This window comes from Microcebus murinus, chromosome 8 (assembly GCF_040939455.1).
Source record: "Microcebus murinus isolate Inina chromosome 8, M.murinus_Inina_mat1.0, whole genome shotgun sequence".
NCBI lineage: Eukaryota > Metazoa > Chordata > Mammalia > Primates > Cheirogaleidae > Microcebus > Microcebus murinus.
The window spans coordinates 67,030,964-67,046,814 of NC_134111.1; the positions used below are offsets into that span (position 1 = coordinate 67,030,964).

Consider the following 15,851-nt stretch of genomic DNA (forward strand, 5'->3'; position numbering starts at 1 on the left):
GAATGGATAGTAAGGCTATGGGATAATGGTGGAAAGAGCCTGCATTTGCATCAGGCTGAATTTGTTGGTATGGGCTCACTAACCAGGTATTCTGCATTTAATGCTGCAGGCTGGGGAATGCAAAAGGGCTCTAACCATTGGATTGTCTGAAACATAAACCAAGAGGTAGCACACAGTGGGGAAGTCAGAAATGCTGTATGTGCCTTGGCTTAACATAGGGAAGGGATTCCAAGGCTTAGTGGATTGTAATGTTACAGTCAGTGTGTCATTGAGGACCTACTCATTGACAGTGGGTCTAGAAGATGTACCTTTCACCCATACTTTAAGAAGTTGATTTATGAAGAGAGCAGCAGCATCCTTGAAGAGCTCTTCTCTGTAGGCCAGAATTTAAGAGGTGATGGCAGTAACCAAATTGAAAAATATAAATGCAATGGGAACAATTGGATCTCAGGGTGGCAGGGGCCAAGTGGCAGTACTCAACCACCAAAAGCAGAGTAGGTGTGGTTACCATATCAGAGAGCAGAGTCAAAGCTGTGATCAGAATGGTCTGATTCACACAGACCTATGACATCAGCTAGCTGATCACGGTGTTCCTAAAAATGAAATAGGAAGCCTACTAAATTCTTACTTGATCTGTATAAGCAGAAAAGTTCTAGGCTAAGTAAACAAAAGTCTATCCTACTTCATAAAAACAGAACATTATGGCCCCTCAATGAAGTCTTAGACTTCAGCCAGTTTAGACCCAGAACCCCCTAAATCAAGGGATGCCAGGTTTCCTTGAGGAGCGACCCTGGTACAGTGCCAAAATTTTTATACTGTTAATCTTCCTCCCAGCCTTCTCCAAAGGGACCTTCCACCATTTGACCAGAATAACTGTGCATTGGGAATCAGACTTTCTAGGGACATCTGGACACTGGCTCTGAACTGACACTAATTACAGAAGACACAAAACGTCACTCTGGTCTATCGTTGCAGTAAGGGCTTATGCAGGCCAGGTGATCCATGGAGTTTTGCCTCAGTTCCATCTTTGGGGGCCCAGTGGGTCCCCCAAACCATCCTGTGCTTATTTCCCCAGCTTTGAAATGTATAATTGGAATAGACATACTCAGCATCTGGCAGAATCCCACATTGGTTCTCTGACCTGTGCAGTGAGGGCTAGTATGATGGGAAAGGCCAATTAGAGGCTGCTAGAACTACCTCTACCTAAGAAATATTAAACTCAAAGCAGTACTGCATTCCTGGAGGGATTGTAGAGATTAATGCCACCATCAAGGACTTGAAAGATCAAGAGATGGTGACTCTCATCACATTGTGCCATTCAACTTGCCTATTTGGCCTATGCAGAAGATAAATGGATCTTGGAGAATAACACTGGATTATTATAAGCTTAACTGAGTGGTGACTCCAATTGTTGCTGCTGTACTATATGTGATTTTATTGTGTGAACAAATTAATACATCCTGGTACCTGCTATGCACTTGATCCAGAAAATGCCTTTTTTTCTATAGCTGTCAATGAGGACCAACAGAAGCAGTTTGTGTTCAGCTGGCCAGACCAGCAATATACCTTCACTGTCCTATATCAGAAGTATATCAATTCTCCAGCCTTATGGCATGATTTACTTTGCAAGAATCTTGATTACCTTTCCCTTCCAAAAGATATCACACTGGTGCATTACATGGATGATATTATGCTGATTGGATCTACTGAGCAAGAAGTAGCAACTACTCTACAGTTATTGGTAAGATATTTGCATGTCAGAAAGTGGGAAATAAATCTAACAAAGATTCAGGGAAATTCAGTGAAATTTCTAGGGGTCCAATGGTGTAGGGCCTGTTAAGAGGTGATGGCAGTAACCAAATTGAAAAATATAAATGCAATGGGAACAATTGGATCTCAGGGTGGCAGGGGCCAAGTGGCAGTACTCAACCACGAAAAGCAGAGTAGGTGTGGTTACCATAGCAGAGAGCAGAGTCAAAGCTGTGATCAGAATGGTCTGATTCACACAGACCTATGACATCAGCTAGCTGATCTCTTTTAAGGTGAAGGATAATTTGCTGCATTTGCCACTCCTCCAACTGATAAAGAGGAACAATGCCTACTGGGCCTCTTTGGAGTTTGGAGGCAAAATCATTTGAATGTGTTACTCTGGTCCACTTACTAAGTGGCCAGAAATGCTGCTTTTGAGTGGGGCCCAGAACAAGAAAAGGCTCTGCAATAGGTCCAGGCTGCTGTGAAGACTGTTCACCACTTGGGTCATATGATGCAGCAGATTTAACAGTGCTTTAAGTGTCTGTAGTAGTCAGGAATGCCGTTTGGAGCCTTTGTGCAGACCCATAGAATTTTTGTAGCAAAGCCCTGATATCCTCTGCAGATAACTACTCTCAATTTGAGAAACAGCTGTTGGCCTACTACTGGGCTTTAGTAGAGATTTAATACTTAACCATGGGCTACCAAGTTACTATGCAACCTGAGCTTCCCATCATGAACTGGGTGTTAGCTGACTACCCAAGCCACGAAGTTGGGCATGCAAAGCAGCACTCCACCAGTGAACAGAAGAACTTAATGGGAGATCTGGCCCCATCGTGTCCTGAAAGCACACATTACATGAAAATAAGGGGTCTAATTGCCAAGGTCTCCACTCCTATTACACTACCTTCTCTCTCCCAGCCTGCACCTGTGGCCTTAAGGGGAGCTACCTGTGATCAGGTGACAGAGGCAAAGAAGACTAGGCCTGGATTATAGAAGATTCTGCGTAACATACAGCTACTACCGGAAAGCGGACAGCTGCAGCATTATATAGCCCCTTTCTGGGACACCCCTGAAGGACAATGGTGAGGAAAAACCCAGTGGGCAGATGACAGTGCACCTGATTGTTCACTTTGCTTGGAAGGGGAAATGGCAGGATGTGTGATTATACACCAGTCATGGACTGTGGCCAATGGTTTGGCTGGATGGTCAGGGACTTGGAAGGAACACAGCTAGAAAATTGATGAGAAGGGAATTTGGGGAAGAAGTATTTGGATAGAACTCTCTCAATGTGTTAAAGTATGAATGTATTTGTGTCTCATGTGAATATTCACAAAAGGGTGACCCCAGTAGAGGGGGATTTTAATAATCAAGTGGATATAATGACCTATTTCTGTAGATACCACTCAGTCTCTTTTTCAGCTACTCCTGTCATCATCCAATGGGCTCATGAACAAAGTAGCTTTTGTGGCAAGGAGGGAGGTTATGCCTGGGCTTGACAACACGGACTCCCATTCACTGAGGCCAACCTGGCTGCAGTCGCTGCTGAGTGCCGGATCCGCCAGCAACAGAGAACAACACTGAGTCCCCGATATGGCCCCATTCCTATTGGTGATCAGCCAGCTACCCAGTGCCAGGTTGATGATATTGGATTGTTTCTGTTATGGAAAGGGCAGCATCTTGTCCTTTCTGGAATAGATACTTACACTGGATATGGACTTGTCTTCCCTGCACACAATGCTTCCCCCTACTACCATCTGTGCATTTACAGAATGCCTTATCCACTGTCCTGGTATCTCACATGACATTGTTTCTGACTAAGGAACCAACTTCACAGCAAAAGAAGTATGGTCATGACCTTATGCTCATGGAATTCACTGCTCTTACCATGTTTCCCACCATCTTATCACAGCTGGCTAGATAACATGGTGGAAAAGCCTTTTTTTTTTTTTTTTTTGAGACAGGCTCGCTTTGTTGCCCAGGCTAGAGTGCCATGGCATCAGCCTAACTCACAGCAACCTCAATCTCCTGGGCTCAAGCAATCCTGTTGCCTCAGCCTCCCAAGTACCTGGGACTACAGGCGCCACCATGCCTGGCTAATTTTTTCTATATATATTAGTTGGCCAATTAATTTCTTTCTATTTATAGTAGAGACGGGGTCTTGCTCTTGCTCAGGCTGGTTTCGAACTCCTGACCTCGAGCAATCCGTCCACCTCAGCCTCCCAGAGTGCTAGAATTACAGGCGTGAACCACCGCTCCTGGCCCTAGAAAAGCCTTTTGAAGTTGCAGTTACAGCATCAACTCAGTGGCAATACAGTGGCAATACAGGGCTGGGGCAAGGGTCTCCAGAAGGCTGTATGTGCTCTGAATCAGCATTTAATATGTGATCCTGTTTCTCCCATAGTCAGGATTCACTAGTTTAGAAAGTGGTGGAAACAGGAGTGGCACCACCCACTGTTATCTCTAGTAGCTCACTATAAAAGTGTTGCTTCCTATTTCTGTGATCTTGTGCTCTGGTAGCCTAAAGGTCTTAGTTCCAAAGGAAAGAATGCTTGCACCAGGAGACATATGAATAATTCCATTGAATTAGAAGTTATGACAGCTGTCTGGCCACTTTGGGTTCTTCATGCCTCTGAATCAACAGGCAAAGAAAGGAATTACTGTGGTGGCTGGGGCGATTGATTCTGACCACCAAGGGGAAATTGGACTCCACAGTGGAGGTGAGGAAGACTACGTCTAGAATGCAGAAGATTCCTTACGGAGCTTTTTAGTATTACCATGCCCTATAATTAACACATTGACTGCCACACTAGAAAAAATTTTTTTCCCTGGGACCACAGTGTTTTATTAAAACAAAACAATCCTTTTTAATTTGCTCTTTTTTTTTATTGTTTTCTCTGTATGAGTTATATGCAATGCAATCCACATTTTTAGAATTAAATTGTCAATATTAATTGTAACAATAAGAACAACGAGTAAGATTTTTATGAACCAACTGCAGGGTTTTGTTTCATGAGGCTCCAGGCTCAAAACTAGCCTGAGTTAAATACAACTCACATGGCAGTCAAGATGTTAAGGTTAATGCAATACTGCAACTAAGTCTGGGCAGGACAACTAATGGCCCAGACCCTTCAGGAATGAAGGTTTGGGTCACCTTACAAGGTAAAGAACCATGACCAGCTAAGGTGCTTGCTGAAGGCAAAGGAAATGCAGAATTGGTAGTGGAAGAAAGTAGTTATAAATGCTAACTTTAACCACATGACCAGTTACAAAAAAAAAGGACTGCAATTGTCACAAATATGTCCTCATTTTATTATTTAGACTAGAACTATACCATCAGCTTTCCTGGGTCTCCAGTTTGTCGATTATAGATCTTAGGACTTCTTGGTTCTTCATAATCACTTCAATTATAATTTGAATTGCTTCAAAAGCCACTTCCTTATAATTAAATCTCTTTATCTTTCCATCAAGATACAAATATAGTTACAGATATGTACATCCTACTGGCTCTGTTTCCCTAGAGAACCCTGGTGAATACAATAATATATTGATCAATGTAGGGCTTCTTTTTCTCTTTTCTTTTCTTTTTCTTCCTCCCAAGCCTTACTGTCTAATGTCACTGTAATATAAACAATTCTTATTCCCAAATCAATATGATTTCTAAGGAAGGAAAACTATATTCAGTTAAAATTAAACTTCATGCTGCAATCGAATATATTATTTTTATTCCTTTGTCATACTTAATAATTTGATGTTATATTTGAATGTCCTAAAGTTCCAAATGTATGCAGATGTCTGTTTATTATAGAAATACATCACTAATTTTTGCTAATATGAAGGTAATATTTTATTTTATTTCTTATTTTTGCCTTTTTTTCAAATTATGCACTTCTCCCAGATATGTATCTTCTGATCTGCTGATTATAAGCCCTTATGGCTAGTTAGGACCTAACATTACTTTTATTATCCTGGATAATATAATTTTGATTGTAGAAAGTTCATTTTAAGATGAGCTCAGAGAACAGAGTGAACCATCATACTGTGTCAAAGACTTTGAAAAGACTGCAATAAATTTTAAAAAAGAGCTATAGTAAACAATCTTTAGAAGATCAACTGGCCCAAGTGCATTGTTCTCACTTCTTATGTTTCATTCACAGCTTAGTGATGAAAGGATGAATGGACTCACTCCTGATTAATTTTACATTGCTTTGGGGGGCTAGAAAAATCAGATATTTGTTTTTATTATTTATTGTCTTTTATAAAAGACTCTAATCAGCAGTTAGACCTTCAGCAGTATTGATTTTTCTATTGGGTATTGCATATAATTTTACAATTTGTTCAATCACTTATTAGATATTACACATCCTGTTTGAAGGGAAATGTGTCTGGAACAGACTGATGTTGGCTGCTGAAGACAGCTTGCTGATTTGTTGCTTAGATGAGCCAATGCATACAATATATTACTATTTGGAAGTAAACCACTGAAGACCAGCAATGGTTTCTACCCAATTTAATACACCTTTGGGAGGACAGTTTCTCAGCAAACAATGCTTACGCCTCAGAAAGCTATTTATTATGTACACTCTGGATACAGACAATAGAAATGTTTTCAGTAAGTCTAGTCTCTTGGAGTTAACCAAGAAAAATACCTAACACAGACTTAGAGGGGATATAGGCTTGGATAAATTTTTTGTATCACAAATGTTAGGACAGTACCCTCAAATCAATGTGTCTTAAGAAGTGCTGAAAATTTTGAAAGAATAATTAGAATTTGGGGCACAGAAATTATGTTCAAATATGAATATATTATTCATAAATTTGTTTAGCATTCCTAACAATCACCAAACAACCCAGCCTCAAAGTTAAGTAAAAATTTTCAAGAGAGATGGTTTTGTTGATGTGTAAAATATGATTAGATTCTCATAACACACAGAACATAAATACACACACACACACACAAGAGGAAAATTTACATCTCCAACTTTTACAATGGTTATTATGGATTGGGATGACAATTTTCTGTATTTTTTATAGTTCTATTTTTTTTAATCTCTATAACAAATGTGTACAACTTTTATAATAAGAAAAAAACCCTAAAATTCAATTTTAATGATTATCATCAAGAAGATACGATAGATTGACAAATAAGAGGCTTTACATCATATTTTTAAGTGCTAAATTAAAAGATAGAGCAGGGAATTGCCACTAGGATAGGGATGAAAACCCACTGACAAGAGGTCCATATTTATTTTCCATTTAGTTTGGTGACTTTCCCTTATTTTTCTATTTCTCATCTCCAATAATTTCTATTTTTACAGCAAGAATAGACATTTGTAATAAGCACTCCTTTGCCACTTGGAAGAGGGCGTGTAGCCCATCAGCTTGTCCCAAGAGCACTAAGGACAAAGCTGTATCCTATCTTGCTCAGTGAATGGTTTACCGAACTGTGCTCATGACTTTCCCTGTGCTGTTTTTGCATAGCCTGTTGAAATATTCCTGATGGTGGGACTCCAGCAGTAAAGAATGTTAAAATGAGCAGTCTCTAAAATCTGTGTTATATGTCTCTTTACTGAATAAGATTATCTGAAACCTACTTAGTTGTGCTATATAACTGATCTTTGCTCTATTCCATAAGCAGAATTGCCATTGTCACTGCAACACAGGCAAATTGAGTTGAAGCAGTTCAAAAAATAAGCAACAACAACAAAAAAATCCACCTCCCCCCAAAAAAACCAGAAACCAGAAACAAAAACAATAAAACAAACAAACAAGGTTTGGGTGAAGGTATTTCTCTCCTCTGTAACTTCAAGAATAGTAACTTCATCTAATTGGGTGCACACATAGCCACAATAAGAATATTATCCATAAATAATAATTCAATACCTCTGCCAAAAACAAATGACAATCACACAGTTTTGAGGGGAACTGCAAAAGAATATATTGTGTACATATATGTAGTTAAAAACAACTTCAAGGGCACCATTGACAATGTGGACATGTTAATGGTGGATTTCATCACAAGCTGGCACTTAAAGTCTTTGTTTTTATACTTTATTTCCTTAAAATGTGAAATTTTATACTGCATACATAAAATATTAGCTATATTCAGTGTATATGTGTCTGTGTATCCAGATAATATATATTATACACACACAGACAATTTATGTTACTACATGTATGAGAAGACCTGGAGTGGTAGTTAAGAGCATGGTGTCTGGAGTTGGCCTGACTTGTTCAAATCATAGCTCTTCCACTTACTGTTTGGCTTTGAGGAGTTTGATCATCTTCTCTGTGCCTCAGTCTTCTATTTTGTAAAATGGGGATTATTAGTGTATCAAACATCATGAGATTGTTGTGAGGATTAAATAGCTCCACAAATCTAAACATGTAAGATAGTGTCTGACACAGGACACATATTTTTGAAAGTTCTGTCATATTTTGACAACTGCAGTGAGATTCATATTTTTCTTTCTGAGACTGGGATGTTACACTGGGACCCAAACACGGAGTATACATTCCCTGATTCTAGGGACAGGAGTCACTGACTCAGAATATGCCAGGAACTGAAACCCGGAAAATTCAAGAAGAAATAGAGGGTGAGAGTTTGGTGAGTGAGCACCAAAAGTTAGCAATGTCCCATTAGCAGAATGTAGTGTCTACAACAAGACTAAAAAAAGCAAGTGAAAAAGAGAAACAAGTCATGAAAACAGTTAAGTTGGTGGCAGAAACACAATCTGTACTTTCGAGTTCTGTTTCCTTAGTTCTATTGTCATGTAGTATTTTATTATTTTGATATAAAATAGAAGTTACATTATTTACACTGCATGGCCAAAATAAATATTATAAAACTATATAAAACACAGGTTAAAGTTCAGAATTCTTTATTCCTCTACTTCTTGGTGCTCTACACCAGATCTAGGTTTGTAGCTGTCATATCCTAATTACGTTTCATTAATCATTGTGTGATAGCTAGTACAGTTGAGGCATGGATACTGAGAAAAACTTAAGAATCTCTAGAACTTATGTGAAAATGTAATGTTGTTGAAGTAGCCTAGCATCACAGAAGACCCGAAGTTTTAAAGAGTATGTTTATTTTCAATTTTATTTTTTAAGTTTTACTTTTCATAAAGCATAACTCCTTTTGGAGGGGTGGTTAGTTGGTGGTGATGTTTGTTGTTAATTGACTGTTGCATTTCTGAAATGTCATTATTATTAATTTGGTTTGCCTAAGTAACATTTGAAACTTTCAATATCAGAGTGCAGATTTGACTATTAGCATCTACTGCAGAGAGAAGTTTGGGTCACAGATATGAGATTTATCGACACAGGGCATTGTTTAATGCCCTGTACATCATATAGACCATATTAGAAATACTAGTCCTATCTAGCTATAATTGCACTTCTAAGTTTTATTTCATTGTATGAAATTTAGAAAAACACAAGCTGTTTTGTTCTTGATCAAGATAGTTGAAGAAATACAAAAAAGGAATAAATAAAATGAAACAAACTTTCACATTTGGACATCCCTTTGTTAACAGTATCAACATTTTCCCCTTGAAATTATGGGAGTGGAAAGACATATGTTTCCCCAAATTAGGACTGTGTATTTCCTGCTCTCCCTGAAAAAAACTTTTGGGACAAATGGAATCACTGAAGAAAGAGAGGTCTCATTCTTTAATCCCCACCCGTTGACACGAACAGAAAACACTATGGCAATTTTCAGAGGCGACAGCCACTGTCTTCATGGCGGGGATAAAAGGCAATCAGAAGGAGGTAGTACCCAACTACAGGAATCCTGGAATGTAAAAAGTTTTCTCCAAAAGCCATATATACATCCAACAAAAACCCTGGATTTTCTAAACTATACCTATTATCTTTTTCGGCTGCTTTTCATTGCCTCCATGAGCAAACTCATACTAGAAGCCAGTCCTAATTTTGGTGACCACATTTACAGTTCTGAGGCCAGAGAGCAAAGGAAACTAATAAAAGGGAAACACCCTAGGGGAAGATTGAATGAACTCTTAGTTCACTCAAATTCTGTGACTAATTAGCATCCTCTTCTTTGAATATACCATATACAACCCTAACTGATCTTCTTTTTACTTAGTAGAAAACAACTGGAAACTTGCCACATGCAATACCATCTTTCTGTTCAATTGTCAGCCAGTAGCAGTTTTAAATAAAACCATTTTCTGTATTTTCCTCAGAGGTGTCTTAATTTTCCCTATCAAACTCACAACCCAAACGTACTAAAGTCAGCAGGACCTAATGTCTAATTTACTTAAATGTATGGTGAAATCTAGTGCCAAGGATCATCCACGGCCATTGCCCTGCTTCAAATATTCATGAGCCTCCACGGTCCAAAAATGCATTAAAGGTGGGCAGGATGCCAACAACACAGTCTTCCTAGTGACAAGGAGACTCCTCAAATCAAAGGAGCAAGATGTTAAAGACTTCAAACTAAACTGTCTTTGTAAGAGACACTCACAAAAGGAATGCCAAATCCCACACCCTGTTTCAGTTATAAAATAGCAATGAAACAAGAGAAAATAATAGATGCTCATTCACTCTCTCTTCGGAACTCATTTTATCACAATGACTTTACTTCTGTCCTTTGCTACCATTGCTGTCAAACACAAGGATGTTTCCAGCTACAACTGGAAAGCATTAATGCTTTCAGAGACAAAATGAATGACTACTGAGAAATTAATAGCATTTAAGCCAATAGGATTTTGCTAATGGAGCATGAGTGGCATGTAGAGAACACTACCAAAGCAAAGTTAAAACAGGAATAAAGTGTATGTATAAAGCAAACACACATAATAATTTAAGTTGTCCCTTTATATCATCTGTCATCTGGCTGCATCTGCTCTTACACCTGTGCTCCCTTCCCTGATCTATTCTGATGCCTTGGAAATATTAGGCATCCAGCCAGTTTCACACCCAGCCATTCCTATAATCAGAACCAGCTATCAGTTTGCTTAAAAAAAAAAAAAAAATATATATATATATATATATATATATATATATATATATAATCAAGTATCAACCCCAGGGCTCTGAACTACTTCTGACTGACAGGACCAACAGAAAGTTCCAGGCTAATTACTTCTAAGGAATAGTTCTCCCCTTGCAGAGTTACTACTGACCTACTTTTGACTTACTGAGATAATTTATCAGGTAATATAATTAAGGGAGTATAAAGCTGTTTCTAAAGTGAACCGAGTATCAGAAATATTTGCTGAAATCATAAGTTGGTATTCCCACTGCTATCAGATGGGGCTTTATTACTTTGCAATGAGTCAATTTTATTATATTTGACTTATTTATAAGCCATTCTTTTTCTTTATAAATTATATTTGGCAGGATGTATTTGAGAGTCTCTTTGATGTATAAATGTATTAGTTTTGACTCTTTTCAGTCTAGATATAAAGAGAAACAATCTTTTAAGCTTTCCTTTCTTCTTCTCTTACCCCTTCCCCACAAACAGGCATGCATATCTCTTTACTCAGGTGTTTCAATTATTTTTGAAGTCTGTACTAAGTAAAGGACGCCTCTGCTATGACAGTGGATGTAAAGGGGTGTGGACCACTTATTCTGTTGAATTTTAACTCGCTTTTGGAACTTAATCCTTTCCTACATTTAAGCCAATATCTATAATAGAAGAACCTTTTGTAGCAATGGTCTTATTTTCCTATTGAGAAAACCTGACAATTTTCTGAATTTTACAGCCTTGATGTTTTCCATAAGAAGAAAAATATAAGAGAAAAACCTTGAAATGAAATCATAGAACATAAAAGAAGGCCTTATATTAGATTATAAACAATCTGTTTTCTCAAAATAAAAGCATTAAAATGATATGTCATTACTATTAAGGTTTATCAGTGCCATCCATTAATTATTATTTTTTCTCCTTTTTTCTACTCTCCTCCCTCACCCTCTCCATTTTATTTATTTTTTCTTCCCCATCTCCAGTATAACTTGCTTCTTAACTCAAAAAATCATCTAACTATGAAAATATGATCAGCTGACTAGGTACTGGCCTTTTAATTCTAATAATGATTTATCTTCATCTTGGAAGCACTTGAGTATCTTTGAATAACTAGATTTAGCCCTTGTGTCAAAGTGTAAAATATTGATTTCTTAGGCCAGGGTTAAAGAAAGATCAGGAATTAATTTTTAACTTTTGTTTCAATATTGTTAGATATAACTCATCAGTATTTATTCACATCTTATTATTACTTCATACTGCAGGATTGAGGATTTCTATGCATAAGTTTACAGTTGAGTTAGTATCAAAAGAAAAAATGAAACAAAACACTAAATAGTACTCTTTGTTGCCACACAACACATGCAGTATTTTATGTTGGAGAGAGGACCCGGCCAAGGTTTCATCCAAAATCAATAGTGTATCAAAACTCCCGTGATTCAGTGATCATTCTGTTGCCTGGTACTATAGTCAGATAATTCCCCTATTGCTTTCTATCTTATTTTATAGCCTCTTTCATCCCATGCCTGTTTAATTTCATTTATTGCTTTATTCTTGTGTCCTTCAGCTGTTTCCAATCTGCTCTTCATGACCATAACTAAATACAATATGTTAACATGCAAAGGTATTTATATAAATGAAAATCGATGCTCTTATCATTTCGGCATCATTCCTTATTGCTTACCTTGAACATTTTAAATACATTTTATTTAAACACTAACAACTTTTCATTCTTGCCTTGGAAGTCTAATGAGCTTCTTGGCTCCCTGCCCCCACAGTCCTCTAATCTTCACAGCCGTGGCCACTTAGCCCCCATCTGGAGGTACAGACTTATTCTGCATTTTGGAACTAATCTTGTCCCTAGGCTGGAGGCATACATGATATGTAAGCCAAGAGCTAACTGATTCAGCATCCAGTCAGCCTTGCTGGTGGTTTCCTTCTGACCTTGTGATTTATTTCCCGGATCTAGGCTATGCTTCTCCCAGCCCCGTGTAACCAGGGCTTGGCTTTCTACACTGGTTCCAATATCTATTTGGTTTTCCCAATTTCAGTTCTTGATTCGTTTTTTCTGATTGATACCCAATTCCCTCATGGCCGAGGTTCTCCTATATTTTTCTTGTCTCCTTTGTAACTGAACTTCTTTTTCTGAACTTCAGTTCCCACGGCTGGGCCCCATGGCCAACTGCTGAGCCTTTCTGATGGCATTAGCTTGGCCCATATCTCCTCCTGCTGCCTTCATGCCATGGATCTGAACTTTGCAAGACTACCAGGATTAACACTCTGCTTGCCTGGACATTTTCCCACTGCCTGCTGCAGGCATCTACCTAGTTACCAGCTCTAACCCTGCAGGTCTTGACAGTCACTGCAAACATACTGCCTACAATCTGGACATCTCATTATTCCAGACACAACAGAAAAGAAATATTATTTTAATTGCACCTTTGGTTGAATTGTTATGCTAATGGTTTATGGTTACTTCCACCTCACATCTTCATCCTGGTCCTGACACTTAAATCATTGCAAAACTCAGTGTCTAATGTTAAAGTGAAATAATAGAATCTACTACCTATGGTTGTTTTGAAGATAACAGAAAAACTATATACAAATGGAAGAAGCTCATAATAATCAGCCAATAATTTTTAGCTGCTATTATAATCTCATATCTTAAATCTTTGTACCTGGAGGTAGAGCTGTGACACTTAAAGAATGATCATTAAAAAGACAAGGAAGTAGAGAATAGAAATTCTTTAAAAAAATGAGAGACCCATGTGCACTTTTTAAAGTGAAATAATTGACAACATGATAATTAACACTTTGAAAGATGATGTTGAACTATAGACACAGTCAGCAGAAAACATTAGAAACAAGTTATTTTAAGGACACATTTTCTATCATGTGTCAATATACATGAGTATGACTACATAAGAGTCCTAAAGCATTTAGGAAGGAGAAAGATTCTTTGAGTTAACCATTTATTTTAGAGCAATAGGCCCCACTTCTCTGAAATTCTGATTCACTAAGTTTGGGATGGAACTAAATAATTGCTATGTTTAAAAATTTCCAAGGTGATTTTGGTGCTCTCCCATTTGGAAACCATCAATTCATCAGCCATTAAAATACCCAGGATGCTTTTAAGAAAACATACATTATCTCCTGCTGGTCAAAACAGTGGATAAATCCCAGACTCAGCTTCTAGCTGCCCATTGGGTAGAAGTGTATGACAGGTATGAAAATTCTACCGATGTCGTCTTTTATTAATGGAAGACGATTTCACCTGGCTACTCAATGGCAGTGTTTACCTGTAAGTGCCAAGTTTATCCTGAGAACCCCAGTTTGCCTTGATGAAATCTTTGCCTTAATTTGCATTAAAAATATTTTAAGTGCAGACTGTTTCAGTACCGCCAAAATTATCTTGTCATAATCTTTTTCTTTGTTTCTCTTAGATGAATCTCCCCATACGCTCACAAAAGTTTTATAAAAATGATTATTAACTGCTCTAGGCAAATGCAGTGTGCATGCTGAAGAAAACAAAGGGCAGCCAGATGTTTTTCTAAAAGGAGGAGGAAAAAAAAAAGAGGAAAGGAAGAGGAGGGGAAGAGAAAGGGAAGAGAGAAGAGAAAAAGAAGGAAAGAGAGATTGCCTCTTTCCATTATCATGACACAAAGAACTCTCTCTGAAGCTTGGGTTGTTCACTTTTTATATGATTAGGATGGGACCAATATACTAGAAGGCTAAAATTTTGGCATTCAAAATAATAAATATCATCCACTATTCGTTCAACAAATCTTTATAGGAGGAGCTGAGCATTACTTGGTGAAAGGGATAAGGCAGATAGCCCAGAGACCACTGTTTGCTCAGACGTTTTACCCAGCGCAGCTATGGGCTCATCTTTGCAGTTACCCAGACCTACTATCTTAGAAATAAGAGTAGCAACTTCTTTGATCTAAGTGTTGGTGCCACCACAAAATTCATATGTTGAAACTGTATCCCCGAAGGTGATGGTATTAGGAGGTGAGACTTTGGGGAGGTGATAAGGTCACAGGAGCAGGGTCCTCATGAAGGGGGTCAGTGAGCTTATAAAAGAGGCCCCAAAGAGCTGTTTCACCCTTTTTGCCACATGAGGCTATGGTGAGAAGACAGCTGTTTATTAGGAAGTAGGCCCTCACCAGGCACCAAATCCACCAAAGTCTTGATCTTAGACTTCCCAGCCTTCAGAATCGTGAGAGATAAATGTATGTTGTTAATCAGCTACCCAGCTCATGGCAGTTTGTTACAGCTGTCTGAAAACACTCAGACAGCAAGCATCCATTGCCTCCCACTGATGCTTCTTGAAAGATATTCTACTAAAGAAGATTCTTTTCCATCTGTATCTTAACACTGACAGTTTTGGGAGGTCCTCAGTGACATTTAGGTGTCCCTTATCAAGTCGTGCCATGGATAGCTGCCTGCCTGGCCTGCCTCTTAAACCAATTCCAGAAATTCCTCGCTTTTACTACAACCCTCTTTTCCCCCTTCTGAACTGGAAAAACACTGACAGTGTCCTCTTTTGGAGAATGGTTGATAGAGTAACAAGAAATTAATCACTCTTATTACTTTTTTTAAAAAAATAAAAATAGCATAGTACCAGACATCCTCAGCATCTTCATCGCATTCGGCACCAAACTGGCAAATGTCACAGGTGGATGTCTCCTTTTGACTAGTTTCTCCAGAGCCTTCGTGGACTGCAGGGCAGAAAAAAAAGTAAGCAAAAGGAATTCAGATAACTGTGCATAATGCCAACAACTCTAAGACAATTCTATATTAAAGCTGCTACTGTCCCAATGGACCTGTTTGCTGTTAGAGCTTCATGAGCATATTATACTCAATTGTTTTCTTACTCCAATTTAAGGACAACTCTAACAATAATATGATACTCCTTGGTATGTAGAGAATGTGTCTGCTTTTTATATGCAAAATCAAACAACAAACAATAGGGTTTACTGGATTTATCAAAATTTCTTGGCTAATAAATAGACCATATGAAAGAGTTATTTAACTAAAAGGGATTTAGATTGTTCCCTCCCTAGAGGAAAAATCTAGTGTATATTTCATGAAAAAAATAGCATTTTCTTCT

At 38.1% G+C, this 15,851-nt stretch overlaps 1 protein-coding gene across 1 annotated transcript in view; it reads right to left on the bottom strand.

The window, feature by feature from the left end:
* The window catches only part of TMEFF2 (transmembrane protein with EGF like and two follistatin like domains 2), a 255,770-nt gene that overhangs the window by 109,131 nt on the left and 130,788 nt on the right, over positions 1-15,851 (bottom strand). The window contains exon 5 of the mRNA XM_012776942.2: positions 15,363-15,459. Coding sequence (XP_012632396.1) covers positions 15,363-15,459 — 97 coding nt within the window. The remainder of the gene's footprint in view (positions 1-15,362; positions 15,460-15,851) is intronic.